At 39.6% G+C, this 20,237-nt stretch overlaps 1 protein-coding gene across 1 annotated transcript; it reads right to left on the bottom strand.

The window, feature by feature from the left end:
• Positions 1-6,079: 6,079 nt before the first annotated feature.
• rab11fip2 (RAB11 family interacting protein 2) lies at positions 6,080-18,512 on the bottom strand. Its single transcript, XM_022743839.1, has 6 exons — positions 18,397-18,512; positions 16,980-17,596; positions 13,293-13,699; positions 11,058-11,403; positions 8,749-8,821; positions 6,080-6,472 (listed from the first exon to the last, which is right to left on the bottom strand). Exons 2-6 carry the CDS (start codon positions 17,330-17,332, stop codon positions 6,248-6,250), a joined length of 1,404 nt encoding a protein of 467 aa, XP_022599560.1. The 5' UTR covers positions 17,333-17,596; positions 18,397-18,512; the 3' UTR covers positions 6,080-6,247.
• Positions 18,513-20,237: the final 1,725 nt, after the last annotated feature.

Here is a 20,237-nt window from a genome sequence, read left to right as displayed (position 1 = left end):
TGGCGGCTATCAGAGGAAGACAATACCATCAATACAATGCACAACGCTGGGATCTGCGGCACGTTTGACACCTGATTTATCTCAAGCACCTATTCAGATTAGTCAGCTATCCAACAAAGAGTCCTGCGTCGGATGAGTGGGTGGGGTCTGATACTCTGGGGAATTTCAGGGGTTAACCTTGACATCTGGGCCCCGATCATCCAACAAGTTCAGCCCAGCGGCCCTAATAGGTCTGGTTTTTCCCTTAAAAACACCTCATCCATCTGCTGAACTTCTCCTCATATAAGTTTCTCCATGATTGCCTGAGGCACTTCCATTCACAGACGCGTGCGGGGTGACACTGATCCCTGCTATGACGCCCATCCATATTTAAAGGGCAGTGCAGGTGACCTGTGGGTGGCCCTTTCTGGCACGCTTAGGCTCGTCTGCACCCACAGAATCTTACATAACACGTTTGTTGGATATTTCCTCAAATTACAGCAATATGGTATAACGCACAATGAACTAATGGCTTCGGCACTCAGATGGCACGTGCCACCGCCGCACAAAAGCTGGGACCTGTGAAATTCAATCTGTTGATGAATGTGTAAGGATGACAATGAGGATGCCAATTAGCTTATGAATACAACAGGTGACACCTACATAAAGCCCAATTACACACTTATTTGTGTCCAGTGTCTCCCAAGACAGAATATAAGTTAACACAGTAGGATAAAAAATTAATCATGATGCATGTTGCCAACTCTGTCACCAGGCAGAAATGTCTTGAAGCTAACTTTATAAATCTAAATGTTACTGACACTTAAATTTAGCCCTATGTAAAGAAATGGTTAACCAAATTCTTCTTCACTATTTCAGTCACCTGTAGGATCCAAAGAAGAGTAAATTATGTTGTATGTAAAATTGTATTTTCCCCAGTATCCGTGGTTACCAATGCAATGCATCTTCCATCAGGAGATCTAGTGCGGTGGTGTTGCAGTAGCAGCTGCTGCACCGTTGAGGTGCACCTCTTCAGGGACTGCTAGATTGAGGTGACAGGGGAGAGGTCATGTTTTAACCTGCTACATGGCTGGGTGACAGGGACGCAAACCATCCCACAAAAGCGTCGGCTGGTAAACAACACAAGTGTTTCTTGTCCCAAAAGATTTCACACAGTCTTGTTGCACACATAGGCAAATTAGAGTGGAGTTTTAACAAGCAATCTTGCTACTCAGTTGTCAAACGATGCCACTTCTCTCATTTGCCAGGAAGGCATGGGAATTTCTCCAGAACAAAAGGAAGAGCTGCTCTGAGCAGGCCAGAAAACAAAAGCTTGACACAAATCAGCACAATTACAAACGCTAATCATGGTTTAACTGCCACTGAGATCAGAGTTAATTGAGAGCGGCTTTTAATTTATCCTTAAGAATGATAGGGCAGGTGTTAAACGAAAGGAACAGGAATCCACTTTGCATCAGATTTACACTGCAGTGTTTGGTTAAACACATCTGTGAGGACACTAGTTATATAAATTCAGATTTCATTCGTGGTTCAAATGTTTTTACAGCCGTTTGATCTTTCTGACTGAAAAAAAAAAAAAAAAGAGAGCGAGAGAGAATGACAACAACAAAACAGAAGTTTTCATTTACAGTGAGTGTATTGAAAAGGACAATACACGCCTTTCAAAGTACATCCAGTGAAACATTGGAATTTGATTATAATGATAGTGATGACAATATCTAAAAGTCATTGTTGCAAACTGTAGGACATTGAGAATGGGTGAATATGAAGAAATGCATCATCAAATTCTTATGACTCAGTGCGTTTGTTGGCACATACAATCACCATTAACAGCATTATACTGTTCAATACATACATCATCTAGACCCCAGTGTGTTTCCAGAACTACAATAATATAAAAGCCATACATTCTTGTCCCCAAACATCCAGGTATGAAAGTACATTTCTTAACCAACTTACACACAGTACAGTTCTGAGTTAAATACATTACAATAAGTTTGTGTGATGAGAGTTGATGAAAATGAACCCACTTCAGTGGAATTAATGGTTTATAGATCAGGAAGATGCCATATAATTTGGTAATTATAAGAAGTGTTACATGATCAAAAAATTTGATTGACATGCAGAAATGACAATAGTCCAAACACATTACAAGGCATGTGCCTGAATGAGCCGCGAGACTCAGAACATGTCGACGACCTTCAGAAGAAGTAAGTATCAAAATGTCATTTCAGGTCTTCACCATGTTGGGGCACTAACCTCAGCTCACATTATGTCTAATTGTGTTGGCCTCTGTGCACCAGCCTCCATACAATTCTGTAAACTCAATGAAGCTTTGCTAACTGGCAAGATCTTTTATAAACACAGTCATCATTTCCTTCATAACTGTGTGCCACATTACAAGCACCGTCAGGGGATTTAGCCGGGGCTTAAGTCTTAGTGTCTGGCAGCTGTATGTGGCCTATGGCAAGCAGCATCATAGTATCAGTAGAAGACTTAAAAGACTGCCAGAGGAGGATTGTGAGATCCGACTTGAGCTTTATGTCATCTTCATCAAAAGGTTCAATGCATGCTTCGTCAACATGGGAGGAAAAAAACACCATAGACTTGCACTGTCTTTTGGAATGGGGCGGACATTCACCTACAACACTTACTTTAATGCATGTGCAACATTGTCTTTATAAACTTAAATTATGACACAGGCCATCGCCAAGTTTTATAGGAAACATTTGCCTCTAAGCAGTTTGAGTGCTTTGCATATTCAAACATAGGCATTAATTGGATGACAAATATTATGCAAAGAGGCAAGGAAGAAGTACAATAATGATGCAGGCTCTTTTTTTTGCAATGTACCCCTTTACATCGTTGTGCTAAAAAAAATGATTTGAAAATGCTTTTCATTTAGATTTGTGTTTCAGTCTGACATTTACCAAAGCACCGAATTATATTAAAGCATAAAGCAAACGTAGCAATCAAGCTAAAAGAAAACATGACAGGCAAAATTAATTAATTTGAAGTACTCACCCCTCATTTTTCATTTGAACTAAATAACCTCAGGGTCCAAATGTATTCAACAATAAATGTTCTCAGACCTTATCTTTTGTAATTTCATCATTCAAGCAAAGCAGCTGGGCTTGAGGGCACATTGTAGACATGGGTGTAAATCACCTGTTCCATACTCAGTGCTAGTATTACACAACATGGCCTGAACTAAAATGTCACTGCCAGGAATACATGCTTTGCTTTGCAAGAAAGAGAAACCATTAAAAAGGCTGAGTATCATAAATCAAAAACAAACAAAAAAAAATAAAAACTGTTTTTGTTTTGAAATCTTGTTTACATGAACTCCTACTTTGACTGAACCTCAGACAGGATAAATCCTCAGGAAGCACATTTCCAAACTTTTACAGCATGACAAAATGTGCAAAAAGTCAAGGAAGGTGAAGTGATATTACAAAGTGACTATATGCACAATGCACCTTTAAAGTATGAACAGCTTGGCAAGGTCCATGGACAACTGGCTAACTACTAATACAGTACTAGTTGAATCGGTTGGTGAAGCCTGTGACATGAGCAGACATGAGTTTACACTTCAACACATGTAGAAAGGCATTCAGTGAGAAGTTTTTCCACAATGGAAAACAGACTCTTATCCACATATCTTCTTAATTAGTCTCATAATACTCGTGATTTTACAAACTGATTCAAACATTTTTTGGCTTTACAAAATATGTGCAGATCAGATCATCTTTTCCAATACAAAGGAATTTGCCAACATCTGTGTCACATCATCGCACAAAATCTTATGTACCAACAGTCACTTCTTGTCCATAATAACGTCTGAGTTTTGTCCGACTAAACACAAAGAAGAGAGGAAGAAAAAAAAAAAAACACCCATGAAATGATCTCTTTGGATACACCAAATACTTTAAAGGCAAGTGAGGTTCATTGGCCTTCTTAGTGTACTGTATGTCATTATACATTTAACCAGAGTACATTCAGTAACAAGAGATTTTTTTTTTTAAGGTTTCAAGTCCAAAAGAGATGACATACCTTCAGATAGAATAACTACAGCAGCAGAAAACAAAGACAAATGTGTTTCTGAGTGGTGCAACATTCATGAAAAACGAAAACGTAAGTGTTTTTGACTGTCGACATTCAGTGTAGCACTTTGTCTCACCTGTGATTTGGTATCATACAGTGTAAAGGTCAGATATTCTGAAGACTTGGGATTAGAAAGAAATTACAAAACAGATATAAATACCAGAATTAATACCAGCAACAGGACAAGGTGGATCGTCACCTAATAGAGATATATCATTAAAAATGGTGTGCAACTTTGAGTAAAAGGACAGTTACTGTGATAATACAAAGCATATTTTACACTGTACATGAAGCTGCTTTCCATTAAATAGGAATAAACAATTAAACATGTAAACCTAAACATCAGTGAGTGATTATACTATTATTGAGCATCTACTACAAGCACAGGAATAGGGAATGGCCTCTTTCTGAGGCTATAACCGAAGAAGTAGTCATTCAATTAATTTCAGTACCAGCAGTGCGATCCGATCCGACAGCCGCCCAACAGCTCACCTCAGCATTTGTTCGGTAGAAAGTGATAAATTAACAGAACTGAGGAGCGCTGTTTGACATGGAAACAACATATGTTGTTATGACATTAGCTTCACAGATTGAGGCGACATATGAGATGACATAAAACTGTGAAATGAGGACAAGGCAGTAAAACAGTTATTTGTGACCTGAATGCTGTTGGTTATTTGCCTCCGACAGTAATGAACAGATTCTCATTGGTGCTGAGTCAACTGGTAAAACACACTCATATCTTATACGATGAATTTGAACTCTTTGATAATACAAAAAGAAAAATACAAATATACTGAGGCACAGTACATAGTGAAGTTGAATTTTCATTAAAGGTAAACATATTCATGCCAATAGAAAGTGTATCAGTGACTCCTTAATACATGAATATTAAAGTGTGTTTTTTTTGATTTGCATTAAATATACAGTGTTATTAAACATGTGGTGAGGGAGGTGGTGTGGGGATACTGTAGCGTTTCAACCATAAAGTACCTTACAAATACATTAAAATAACATTCATAAGTAAATGAGCTATGACATATCTATAAATAAAGATTGTTCAGCAAATATCCACATGTGCAGCTTGGTACCATCTGTACAATCTTCAGCATTAACTTGTATTTGGAGGAAATGAGTGAGGTGAGGTCGTAACAAAGAACTCCGAGCTCTTCTAATGAATCAAATCAATATAAAGAGATAAGCTCAACTCAAAGTGAGTGTGATTAAAATGTAAACAAGAACATCACCAGCAGAACATAACGCAAGATGCTTAAGTCATAATTATTGCACTTAAAGTTAGTAAAATGCTCACCTCAAGCGAGTGAATATGAGACCCTCTGTCTGAGAAAGCTACATGATAGTCGTCACAAATAAAATAAAGAATGAATGAAAAGTCAGTGACTGATAAAAGGAATGTATCTTTGTTCATTTTTTTGTGATTCAGTAAGCTAGAAGGAAACCAGACTCGAAGATACTTCTTACCGTAACTCTCTTCCAGTCTTTCTAAGAACACCTATAAATGAACTCAGTGTATTGGGTATGAGCGCAGACTCCAGGTCAGTTAGGTGGCGACTTTAAGACTTGTGCTCGAGTGTAAACACAATAACCTACAGCTTCATCTTATCAACCACTTGACCATCGTTCAGCAAACAGCACACAACTGCGACTGCAGCATCTGGTAAACATGAATGTCGCTGCATTTGCACCTTAAGAGCTTCTAGACAGATGGTGGCAGCTGTGTGTGCAACAGACCTCAAGTGCATTCAATATAATTAATCTTTAAAAAAAATAATAAAATGAGTTTGATTTGACTTGTATCAACTGAACTTCACGTACCCTGATAATTACCTAAAAATGAACCACAACAAAAATTCATAAGGTAATTTTAAAACAGAAAAACAGGAGACGTGAAACATGTACTAAAATAACCAAAAGATTTAAAAAAAGAAAACAAAAAAAAAAACTAACTATAAAAACTACATCCACTGAATGAAAATGTTCTAAAGCAAAGACATAGCTCAATCATAAATTTGGCTTTGATCAATCCCATTTGTTCCAACTTATTTTAACATATGATACTGATACACGAGCTACACCTAAACCTTTATTAGTAACTTCTCATCCTCTGTCTCTTTGCTTCTTTTTATTTTTTACTGAGTTTACCCGCCTTCTTTTTGGGCTCATACGGTGTCCGTAGGATGCTCGGCGTCTCCTCCATGACACGTACGAGTAGGTTATCGATGTAGTCCTCCAGCTCTCTGATGTGGGCATCTTTCTTCTTCACTATTTCTTTCTGCTTGATGAGTTCCTGCACAACTTCCTCAAAGGATAAGTTGCTATAGGCGGCCACACTTTCCTGTGTCACCTCCTGGAAGGAAAAAAAAAAACAAACAAAAAAACACAAAACAAGTCAATGCTCAACCCCAGCAGATCTTAAGGCTACAAGCTCCATATTGTGCATGGATATGTTTTAGAAAAAGTAGATTAAAATGGTTGAATGATCTTCTATGAAGTGTCAGCATCTGATAACAGAGGCAGGAGTGAAACTACCCTTAAAGATCGCTCACAACACAACACAGAAAATTACTAATTAGACGTGTAAACCTAATGTGACATAAACTCACATGTGTTTATCGCGTGTTATCTGTTGCTAATAAAGGCTAAATGAGAGTTGTTAGATGAGACTGTTCTCCAGGGATTTAGCACTGGCATGTCACTGAATTCTGTGGCAGATGTCTAACAGTGTTTGTAACAAATCAAGAGCAGTTTAAGTGCACTAATGGGATTTGACTTGGACACTACAGCTAGAAGCGAACATCTTCAGAAAGTTGTTTTCCTTATTCTTTACTAAAAGTATGAAAGTATGACCTCTCTTACTACAGACCGTTCAGGCAAAATCGCCTGACAGGCTGCCAGAACTTAACAACAAAGACCCCCCCCCCCAAAAAAAAAACAAAAAAAGAAAAAGGAAAAAAAAGAAATCTTTGTTTTGAGGGGGGAAATGCCAGGCTGCACATTTCTGCAATTAAATGTCAGGCTAATAAATACCAAAATAAGGATGCAACCCAAGCCCAGCTTTGCTCTTTGAGGACAATCTATTTGGACAGAGCAGTGTGGTACGGTATGTGCAGATCATATTGCGCGGGTACGAGAGGAGCTGTAATCGTTTTTAATGAGGGACCACTTTATCGCTTCAGTGCTGGGCATCCTCCCCCGAACGGATAGAGCAGCAAAGCCTTCACCCTGTTTAAAATACCACACTTATCAGCTTCCACTCCCATGCACCATTCAAGCTTCTACTGCTGGCTAAAGACAATGTGGAAAGACCTGGAGCGGGACTGCTTACCAGGTATCTTATCGCTTCTAACAGCACAGAGGCTACTGTGGGGCGACACAAACCAAAATGAAATATTTGCGACAGAGATTAAATGTCCAATGTAAGGAGGGTTTCAAGAACAGAGCTCAGTAACCTATTCCTCACACACACACACACACACACACAACACAACACAATACAAAAAAAGCATCTCACTGAAAGATACTGCGCTTAAGCCATCTGAGAGGCAATAACAGAACTGACAGCCATATGGAAGTGAATGTTGGTTTCACATACAAGCGTACACACACTCTCTTGCTCTCCCTCTCTCTCTCTCTCTCACACACAAATACACACACAGCATAATAATCAGGAGCTTTAGTGGCTGGTGACAAAGGCCTGGAAATGACCATGAACTGGCAAAGTAATGATGACCATTTTTCTGCGATCAGTAGTGGGGAGAAGATAAGGCGCACACTTGGCATTCTCCAGTTGTGTCATTACAGTTTCTAATGAGCTCAGCTTTGAGAATCTAAAAGCTCAGTCCTTTGAAATCTCTCACTGCCCTCCCTCCCTCCACTCCCCCCCCCCTGCATGTGGTTAATTAGGGCCTTGAAGCAGAGGAAATGGGAGCTGCCATTTCTGCGAGGCACTGCGGCATGCACGGGGGCACGTGTGGATACCGACAGCCCTCAACACCCACAAAGAAAGGTGAGGAAAGCCATTATCAGCATTCTCTTTCTCATTTAGGCGTCACTTAAGCTACTGCTCCCACTGCTCCTTCGTAAATCCCAATTTTGCTGTGTAATAGTCTACGAATTTTCTTTTTCAAATTGGAAATGCAAAAAAGAATTTAAAGAAAAAACAAACAACAAAGGGTAAAACATCATGTACAAATGATGTAATAATCATTAAAAAAAGAAAATCTAACTCAATTTCCTTGCCTTTTATCAACAACAACAACAAAAAACTCCAATTACAGAATCAGTGCAGCCCACCACTATGACTGACCTTATAGACTGAAATTTCACACCACTTCAAATTATGATCGGATCAGACATGATGACCAATGTGTGCAGCTGCTAATTAGTTGAATGGCACATCTGAATTTCCAGAGGCCTCAGAGATCAATGCCACCAGCTGCTGCGTCAAATGAAACTTTGAGTTCTCAATTAAAAATATACACAACACTGCAAAGGAAGTAATGTCACAGCTGAGGTCACTTTTTTTTTTTTCCCATCTCAATCAATGTCAGGTAAAACTGACAATATGTGACGATATCAACCAACTGTCAGCTTTTGCAACAAGGGTTGTACTGCTTCTCTTACTTTCTTCTTGCTGTAGATGTCCTTCTTCTTCTGGCCAAAGGCGATGTCTTCCTTTCCTGTTGACTTTTTATCACTGTGAAGAAATCAAATAGAAAGTCAGCATTCATACTACTACAGAAGCTCTGAGGCAGACTCGGACATTTAAGAGAATATGGTGAAGAGAGAAAATGTTTCATCAATAAATATTGTACTTTGAAGCACCTTTTTATATCCGTGCACCACATTATAAATGACCACTGAGCTACTGCATGACAAAGGCAGCAGTAAAGATGATGGACTAGTGCCTACAGAGATAAGTGGTTAATTGGGTGGTCTATCTCTGCAGAGGATCTCATTACTATAGCTCAGAGGGCTCTGTTATCAAGCCCAGGCTCTCTAAAGAGCCTCTAATGACACCTTCCACTCTGATAAACCAGAACTTAGCCACAGCGCTCACCAACTCTTTATGTAACACAGGAAATAGATGTAACTGGCTCTGTGGACATGTTTGAACAACAATACTTAGGAGAGAGAGAAGGGGGGGGTGTATCAGATCGTACATTTCAATCAACAAGGTATTTGAAACTTTACAAGAATGCAGTAACCAATATCCTGCAGCACAGTGGTTGTCCCATGGGCTAGCCAGATCACATTTTGGGATTGTGAGATATTTATGGAAAAGGATGGAGAACATACAGTGATGATATGCTACACATGTACACAGATGGAGGCTAAATTTAAGGCATGGAAGAAACTGATATTTCAGTGGAGCTGATTAGGAAGTTCCTTCTGTTTCTTAGTCACACACATCCTGCAAAGTATGAACCAGTTCAAAATAAACTGTTGATTGTTGACATACATCAAAGCCAAACCTGGCAGCTGTTAATAAATGACCATGAATGAAAACAAAAGACAACTTTAAACACATGAGCGTTTACTGTACGTCTATGTGAAGCAGAGAGGGACATTTAGAGAAGCTGCTCCTTCAAAGGGAAGTTTCCAAGACTCTAAACCGAGTGTCCAAGAAGTTTAAATGAGGAACTGGACATGAAGCCATTTTTGTAGCGTCTCTGGATTATATATTTTCCCAAAGAGCAGACACATTTGAGAACAACTGCACATTTATTTAAAAGATGGGAGAGATTTGAGTCTGTGGTGTTTTAAAAAAATAGGTTGAAAGACTAAAGAATTTGTTAATTTGTGTCGACAAACAGATATTCAACTTTTTTAACCATCGACGGGTTAAGATTAGAGACGCACTGACTGCATTTTTCTTGGACAATTCCCATTTTCTTTCTAAGAACTATGATTGACAGCTACACAAACATTTTTTAACGTTTCTTTAATGGACAATGGAACTGTATGTTCATAATAAAACACCGATTATTTACTATTAAATCACTCGGTGAAGGGAAAGCTCACTTTCTCACTCTTGGAATGAGGGTAAATAAAAATCATGTGACTGCTTTCTGATCACAATAAAATTCTTATTATTACTGAGGGCCATCATCCAAGTCACTACAGCAACACTGGCGGTGTGGACACACGTGTGCGAGCCACAGCAGCAGCTCAGTGAGGCAGCCGTCATGCACAGGTGAGGTCACCAGTGTGGCTCTAGTTTTAGTCGCTTTATCTTTGCTAGCCTCTTAAAACCGGAGATGTTCAGCAGGCGATGTTGTTTTCATGTGTCCGATTAAGTTTGTCGTTCCAAACGTTTTCGTGGTTGTTCCTCCACAGCTCACTCTGGCCTTACAGCTATTCCAAATTGCGAACTTTGCATTTTCCACGCCGACAGCATGTTGCGCCTGTGCTGTTGCGTGTGAAACATGAACCATTAAGAGGCGCATGAGTGTAAATTTGACCGGCACAGAATCGGATATCTGAGACTGATAGGTCGTAACCAACCATAGCCCATCATGCTGACAACCTTTTCCAATCACCAGCTGATCAATTGGTGTATCTCTAGTTAAGTTTTTATTGTTAAGTTATATTCTGAAAAGATGGCTGTAATATTATTTGTTTTGTCATTTATATTTATATTGTACTATTCTGTATTCAAGAAGAGTAAGAGTGATAATAATATATTGTTAGACAAAACTGAAATGCTCTTGTTTTATGTACTAGGTATCTATGGTGATTTAGGGATCAATCACTGATTGGGATATTTGGGATTAAGGAAACCAGAAACAACCTAAGGCAGCACCCTGATGAAGGAGAGACAGCTGGAAATGTTTTGTGAGGTAAATAGAGTGTGATGTACTGGAGCTGTACTGTGCTATGTGTTTTTTCATTTTGATGAACCACACAGAATAAACAAAACAGGAAATTACCTGGCTTTGTAATTGGAGCTGAACGGGTTAGTGTCTGCTTGTGAGTCACCACTGAAAGGGTTGGGGGAGCGCAGGTCTCCAGAGCTGCCCGATCGACCCCCGTTACTGGTCTTGCGGCCCTCCTTCTTTCCCGTCACTCGTTCCAGGAGGCTGACCTTCTCCTTTTTCTCCTTCCGCTCTGCGCGGTCCCACAGCTGCCCGTGCTCCCCCTCAAATGGGTTGCGGTTGCGTGGGAGCGTGGCATACTTCTGTGGCAGGGTGTCACTGATATCAGTGAAAGGGTCACTGTGTGCCTCACCGTCCTGATAGCCTGGCACCTCGCTCTGGGAACGCCTGTGAGGTCCACCTGTACTCCCCCAGGGGAAACCAAAAGTATTACATCAACTGATGGAGCTGCAATAAACAAATATCTATGGAAAGAAATAATCACAATCTTTATTAAGGCAAAATATGTAATTGTTTTTCAATGGGACGATTTATGATGATTTTACCCAAAACAATCCCTGATTTAATGATTTAAACACTTTGAACAGTCTGACACAAATAAAAGAACAAGTAAAGATCTCCACTTTGTGTTGTGCCTAAGTGTTTACTCATGTTATTTTTCAAGCTGGCCTTGACACTTCTCCAACTAATTCCACACCACAAAAGAAACATTTCATTTGGAGCAGTAATTTAGGACAGCTTGTTATATTATTTATACCCTCCAAATCTGCAATTGTGTGCCTCCTACCTTCACAACCTTGGCTAATTTCCTCTCTCCAGCATGCCAAACTGAATGTTCACAAAGTAGCTTGTAAGATAAAGTCATAATCATTGTACTGTTACTGCCTCAGACAGCTGTGCGGTGGAGATCTGGAAGTCAAGATAGTCAGCAGTGAGTTGAATAATGCTTATCTATTTCCTTTTGTGATTATTTGTACATTTAGAGACCAGAATTTGGGTTGCTGGTAATGAATATAAGACAAATCAGATTGTTGCCTGATTGATTGCGCCATTGCTTGGCAAAATTATGAATTCCGCTGCTTGAAAATGACCGTATTGAAACTTTAGGGTTGCTAATCAATACCTGACCAGAATAATGACATCACCAGATAAATATTCTTAGAGATTTTTTAGAGACATCTCAGTAGGGATAGGGTAGCAGGAAGGGTCAGTTTTATACTGGTCAGCAACAGAGATCAACAAAGACTGCAGACTGGTACGAAAATTACTATACCTTTATATATAGGTTTACATACCTTGTACTGTCAATATCTTTATATACACTGTATATCCCTCTAGCTTTGTGACTACTATTGACCCCTACTGATGGCCACTGGAAATTGCAAAAGCATCCCACATTAACAGTACAGCAGTCACAAGTAAATAAGGCTAAGATACTTAATTTAGAACAGGTAAACAACAAAAAATGGTGTTAAAGGCCCCATATAGTATAAAGGTAGATGTCCATGTGTTGTTTGATTATAAAGCAGGTCTAGGTTCTATATTAATACTGTAAGAATCAAAGTACTCACTCCACATAGAAATGCACACAGCCTGTATTCAGAAACCTCTGAAACTTTGTGATGTCACAACAATGCAGTCACTGCTCTCAGCCATGCCCCAAGCCCCGCCCACCTGGACCCACCATTCAACCTTGAAGGATTTGGTTTCTCTGAGTGTTTACATGAAACCTATTATATTTTTATTCAGTCACTCAGGAAACAGTCAACCAATCAGAAGAGAGGCTCGTAGCCTCCTCTCTTCTGATTGGCTCACTGACCTGTTGTTACTAGAGCTCCAGAGAGAACCCTGAGAGAGGAGATATAAAACTACGCTGAGATGGTTTTTGGTTCCTAAAACCACAAATGTATCTTCTTATGGATCAACTTCAAATAAAACACAGGAGAAGAGGAAACCATACTGCAGTTGTGTTATAACACTTCTCTGTCATTTCAGTGTATGACAACAAGGCCTTTTATCCTTCACACATAGCTGAAATTTTTGAGACACCAGTCTCTTGCTTATACCACTGTCCTCCATCCTTGAATGAAAGTATGAGATGATCAACAATGACTTCATTTGGTAAAGAGAGATCATTTGGTGTTTGGTTGATTTCAAAAACCCTGTCAATCCTCTGCAGACATGTGACAAGCAGTGATGAAAGTTTACCTGCTGTACCTAAAAAGGCAAACATAACATACATACATAACAATCAAAATCTGAAAAAAAAAAAAAAGCTTTGGTCCTCACCACTCTCTTCTATGGAGTTCATGGAGTCCAGTTTAGGTCGAAAATGGGTCCCAATGAGGTCCGACATGGAATGGGCTGCAGATAGTTTATGGGCCCCAGCGAGTAATGGTCTCTTGACCTTTGTTTCAGGCTGAGGTTGTAGGTCTGGGGCAAAGGCCTGACGGCTGGGCTCCGCGTCACACACGGCAGAGCGAGGCAGGATGGCTGAAGATGTGTCACCAAAGCCACTGTCGTGTTTGCGACCCTTCATTTTGTCCTTCAGTTTGGAAAAAGGCGAGCGGGGCTTCTCCTTCATGGAGAGGTCGAACATGCTGGCCGTCATGTTGTTCCTCATGAACTGAATGCTGACTTGGATGCGGCCTCGTTCTTTCCTCTTTTTCCCCGGCTTTGACTCCAAGGAATACCAGCTGTAATGAGAGAGGAGGAAGCTTAGGCTGAGCAAATTCAACAAGGCAATTTATATAAAAAGAACAGGATTTATGAAAATGTTGTGAGTTGATTACACATAATTCAGCATCATTCAGGAAGACAGGTATACAAAGTCAAAATGCAGTAAAAGTCCTTACACTATCAAACAATATGACAAATGGAAGAAATAGCCCACATCCTTTCTAATGTGCTCTACCTACTTCTTTGTGGACACCAGTGAAAAGGCTAATTTGAGCAGACTAATCCAAAAGCTACACACAAACGCAGGGGCTTAAATCTGACTTTAACTTTTTCTGACACAAGTGAGAATACAATTTATCACACAGAGGATAAACATTATTCTTTGCAAATTGAACGTAAGAAACGGGCTGCTGCTGAATAATATAGACCATTTCAGGCTGCTTTTGAGCTTCTATTTGTTTAACCTCTCTGCTTTTTCAACTGGAAGTAATGGGATTTATGCCTTCACTCTGAGCGAAATGAAGTGGCATTTGCACAAATCTGGCCTTTGTTCAGAAATGCAACAACAAGCAATTGGGGAAACTGCAAAGCCATGTCGCATGGCAACCCAACAGTTCGTATATGCTAATAATACATATCCACTATGTTATAGGGCTTATGACAAGGTCCTACAGGAAACCAGCATCAAGATGAATAAACTGTAAATCAGTCAATGTAAATCTAAGAAATGTGGCTGTATTCCAAATATTGGCCTGCACACCATTACTGTATGTAACATTTTCAATCTAATGGACAACCCTTGAACTGAAAACATCTTTGCATGATCTTATTTGTTTTAATATAATTACTGATATTACTTCCTGGATGTAAATGGAGATTTGTAGAATCCCTTGAATTCCAGCATGAAGTATCAGTTATCAGTTCAATCCAAAAGAAAAAAAAAAAAGAAAAGAAAAAAAGGTCTTGGTATTGGCCTTTTAAAAACCGCAGCTGTTGAACGCTATTCTAAACCGTCGAGCTCGTGGCCCAGGAGCACAGTCATGAAAGGCCTTGCTGGGTCTAATTCCCAGGCTGCGCACCGTTCTCAGTCTGATCAGCAGCCACAGCATGCCGCTGCCGTGGGGCCGGAGCTGCACCTCACGTGTGTCTCAAGGCCAAGATAAACCTCCGTGTGCTTGGAACCACAATCCTCCCACTCGGGCCCGGACCGCTGGGAAACTCCTCACAATCAACAAACACAGGTGTGCGATAATTATGGGCTGCCTACTCAGATATCAAGACGGGCTTTCCTCCCCAATATGTCAGTTCAAAAACATTGCAGATGGGCCCGCAGTGAACACAGACCCACAGTGGAGTGTGGATATAGTATCGAGGGTCCCAGCATCATTGTCAAGTATGCCTGCAGTGTGGGATTAGGCCAACAAGCAACACGGGTATATCCATTACAGAACCACTGCTGAAAAAGTGCACGGCCTCAAGATGCATCGGCTCAGGCACCTAAAACAAATAAAACCCATCCACACTGATTATAACATATTGTGATTCTCCCCCCTGATGGGCGAACAGGAAGTGTGCTGATGTCTTTCCATGTTGAAATGTGCAGTGAGCTAATTAGCACCAGATCCAGTTTGCTAATTCTGTTCCTGTTTTCTTAATGTAGATTTAAGAAACGTGTGTGTGCTGGACTTGTAAGGATCAACATCCCCAAGATGTGATGGTACGTACAGTATGTTGGTTTAGTTTACTGTAGATTTATTCATTTTCTCTTTCTGTTCAAGCCTCTTATTCAGTAACTTCACAAAGGGACAAACCTTCTTCTAGCAAGCCCTGGGCGTGAGGCAGATAAACAGTATAGACAAATCACCTGTTTAAGAGAGGTCTGACTCAGTTAGATGACACCCACTGCTGTTCACCAAAATCACACTCAGTATGCAAGTGAAGAGTCTCCACTTCATCTGACTTTTAGTCTTTTTGGGTTAAGGAAGACACTGAGAGCATTCAGACAAAAATAAAACAAGGAGAACAAGTGAACTCTTCACTGAACACGCCAACATTCAAACACAGCTCCTTTTGCTTGTGAAGAAAATACCATATTCACCTTTGAAAACAAGTTTATGCATAGGAGTGACTAAGTAGACATGTTTGGCCAGCTCTACTAGTTTCTGTTAGGCCAACTGGCACTCACCATGTCAGTGAAATAATCTTTCAACAATGTAGGCAAATTCATTGCTAAGCCTCGAACAATAGACGATCAACAAGATGGAAAAACTAAAGCTCAACCAATCTGTGATGTTTCTTCCATCTCATCTGTGACAGGTGTGTTAGATAGTTCAAAGCTGAAGAAGAAAAAAATGTGATGCGCCTGTTTCCAGTTCACCTACTGGGTTACAAACAATTTACCTCTGGTCTTTAAAGTGAAACGGATCAATCGTATAAAACAGCTACATAGAGAGAATAAAGGACAATGCAGTGGTATGTTAATCATGTGGTGTAAAAAAAAAAAAAAAATAGCTCAATTTAGGTCATCAACCTATTTGAGAGTACAGAGTACAGAATGTAACACGCACAACTCAACACACTGTCATTAGGTCCACATATGTAGGCTCATATGGAAATAAGACATACGACATGTGTGTGAATGTGACAATGTGTAGCAACTAATATATCCCACTCTGTAATCAACATATGACTTATGGAATAGTTCAGCAAATATTTTCCACTTCCTCTTAAAAGTCTGTTCCACCAACACACTGATACATGACTGTGAGCTGGCGCTGAACTGAACTTGAATGTCATAAAAAATCATTACATAAGAGTCCAAATACTGTATATGTGATGCTAAAGACCCAGTATGAAATTTACAATATCAAAATTCAAGATTCAATCAGGGAAACTCAACTACAGCAGATATGTCCCAGTGTCCAAATGTCAATTACTGTACAAACCAATGTGACGGCTCATTAGCTTGATATTGAGCGGGTGTAATGTGGTGAACTAATGGCACTGCAATGACTGTAGACAGATTACAGTTCATTAATGGTAGCACACTAAATCTAATTTTTCATTTTGACTGACTGATTTAATGCTGCCTTGTTATGATTGTCATATCTTTTTGTATCTTCCCAAAACAAGTTGTTGTTAGCAAAAAAGAATTATGGTGAGAATTTTGCAGCAGGTATTCGTGTATCTTAATTTTGGATTGGTGGTTTAGATGTATGGTTTGTTGTTAAATTATGTGCCTTGAGGTGACATCTGGTACTTTCCTGCTACAGTATATGATATATACAGTATACTTACTCAGTTTTCTTACGCTCCTTGTTATCAAAGATTTCATTAAGGTTGATGGACCTCTGACCCAGGAACTTGTCCATCCCGACCAAGGACCGGTGCATCACGATAAGGCAGAGTTCATATACTTCCGGGTTGCCCTCCAAAAGTAGACCAGGCAATTCAAAGGAGGCTTCTTCTTTCCAGACAGGACTGAGTGTTTTCTCCGCCACCGACGTCGAGTACTTTTCCTTGCCCAGCTGAATGATGGTGTAGGCATCATTGGTGCCATTTTTGCCCTTGGGCTGTAAACCGTTTGCTTGAAGAACAGTGGCTTGGACATGGGTTGGAAACCACTTTTGAGACTGCTCACCCAGTGACATTGTCAGCACCGTTTATTTACTGAGAGCCATTCAAAACAAGCTAAATGATAATTTATATAGTTAGTGTGTGTGTGTGTGTGTGTGTGAGTGAGTGTGAATGTGTGATGTGCAAAAAGCAACAGTCACGATTCACTATAGTTTGCTGTCCATGTCAGTGTGGTTTGTGCATACATTAGGAATCATTACAAGCAATGACAAGTCTGACAAACTGAGCAAGCCTCATCTTCTGCCAAATCACAGATGTCCAAGCCACTGGTAAGTCATCTGGAAAAACATAGAAAGAAAAGGAGCATCACTGTCTTTCCCAGAACAAGGACATGACTCATGTGGGCACACAGGGAGCGTTGATATTAAACTAGCTAATGATTTCAGTCTGATTTGATGACAGCCACTTAAACCTTCATTTGTTTGTATGTAATTTCAAGAAATATGAAGATTAAAACTCAAATTAAATATTACTATATGATTTTGTATAGTAATGATATATATGTCTCTGTCTCCCTAAATATCAAGACAGAAACAGATGATCTCATCCAATGACACATTTTGGTGTCATTGTCACTGAATTAGTGACTGACCCAGTGGGCTGAGAGCATGACTGTTGCATAGCATTAATTCCAAATTAATTAATTTAAATACATTTCTTCTGGCTGAGATTAAGAATATTGCAGTACAATGACCAAGAGTGCTGTCAAAGAGTCTTTATTCAGTGCCTAAGAGCAGCTCCAGGTTTTTATCTCTAGATGACCCATAGAGTCTACTGTCTCTGCTTTTCAGCTTAAAGAAAAAATTTAAAAAGCTCGCCTGTATATTACAGAACTGATACAGCTACATGATTTTTACTGTAGTGTAATTCCCTTTAAGTGAGTATCTCTCCACAGGTTTCCTCATGACGAGCGCAGCTGACTGCTACAGTCCACTCATGCATTCAAGAGACTTATTTATGAGGTTAACATTAGGCTTTTCTCTTGTTACTTTCGTTCAGGCTGCAGGTTAATGTTAGCTACATGCGGCTAGCTACAAAGCTAGCAAGCACACAGATCATCACACACACAGCTGCTTACCTTGGTGTCATTTTCAGCGACTCTAGAAGGACATTCAACAATTCACCTCATCAGGGACAGGCTTCACATATACATTCAGGCGGCGGCTTCTGAGACAAACGCCAACTAATGTTAGTTATTGCTGTTGCTGTCCATTGCTATTCACTGCTGTCGGCCAGCGGCGAGCTTTACTTCCTGATGTGTCGTCACTTCCGCTTAACGCCGGTGAAACTGTGTGAGTGCAAAAAAAGGTGACGTACGAGCTCACGCATAAACACGCGAAGAAGAGAACAAAGGTAATAAAATACACAAGAAATAGACAAGAAACCATAACAACTAAATACACCCCCTCCCAAAAAAAACTAATAAAAATTGCGTATGTATAAATGAAAAGAAGCAACACAAAATAGAAAGACAAATGATGTATTCTACTGTTTTGAGTTGTGGAGTAAGTAGTAATGAGAGGCTATATAACTTATAGCTAGCACGGTCTCCTCTGTAAGGTATGGTTATGTACGTGCGTGTGTGCGCTCGGAGGTGCACTTTACTTGAGAGGTAAATCATACAAACATGGGAAGTGCTTTTGTCTCATGAGTGGGACATGGAGGTGCAGATAAGGGGTTCACTTGAATGAACACAGACATGCTTGTCACCCCTCTTGACAAGTGCATCTTAACCAAACACACCTGCCTATGTTGGTTTTATCGTTCAGCAGCAACCACTGCAGTATGTACACACCACTGGCCTGAGGCTCCGGCTGGGCCATCCATCAAACTGAGATTATTGCACTTATCTGGAGTACATCTCTGAATGAAATGCTAAGGCTTAGTGAAATATTAGGCTGTGCAAAAATGTGAGTCAGATAGCGTTTAATACATTTGTGGATCTCACCCTATCGGTATAAGCACGAGGTGAATATTACAGTATAATGTCCCATGTAAGTGTAAAAAGGATGTAGATGTGGCCAAATGTAGGTTATGTCACAATTAGTATTTGAAAATGTCTTTTTAGTTTAACTGAAATTAATTGGTCAGGTAAAAACTTATTTTTGATTAATATTTTAACCAAAGAAATAATTAACATACATTTTGATATTAGTATACATTTATATATAGCTGCAAATAATTAAATATATATATGTATATATATATATATACATATATATATATTTATCAATCATTTAAGCATCATTTATCAGCTCTATGATATATATGAGCTCTACAACTGCTCCATGTAACTAAATGTAAATATTGTAGATGACTTCAGGCTTCATTCTTAACACATTTGCCCAAGATTCTGCCTGAAATACTTGATGTCTTTGGAAAAGTTTGGATCTTGACTGAAATCTAAGGTTGGGCAACATGAGGCTACTGTATATATGTTACGGTTATATACCATTATTACCATGCTAGCTATCCCTTTCCTTCTGAGTGTAGGCCATAATGGGCAATGTTGTGAATCAGTGAGCAGGACAGTTTTATGACAGTATTTGATTTTAATATTTTCTGACATCAATGAGATCAAGTACATGGAGAGGATTTTTCAAATATTGTATTCACTTGATTGAACAAAAACATTTTATCCATGAACAGTTTCTCTATTTTATTTCTTCAGAACATTCACTGATACAGCAATAAAAAACTACATCTACTGTGACAGATCATTTTGTCCAAATTACCAACTCTTACTGGAATTTAAAGCAAAGCTCTGAGAGATTGTCCAAAACTTGGCTGCACTGCATGAGTTTGTGATGACTGACCCACTAATGGGTCAAAATATAATTACAGGGAAGCATCTTGAAGATTTGATTAGCTCTTGCTCTGGAGTGTATGGTAGCCAACAGGGACAAAGTTTGAAGACAA

Source organism: Seriola dumerili, unplaced genomic scaffold, assembly GCF_002260705.1.
Source record: "Seriola dumerili isolate Sdu_G_001 unplaced genomic scaffold, Sdu_1.0 BDQW01000073.1, whole genome shotgun sequence".
NCBI classification, from domain to species: Eukaryota; Metazoa; Chordata; class Actinopteri; order Carangiformes; family Carangidae; genus Seriola; species Seriola dumerili.
The sequence above is the reverse complement of the archived record's forward strand: the minus strand, read 5'-3'. Positions and strand labels throughout refer to the sequence as shown.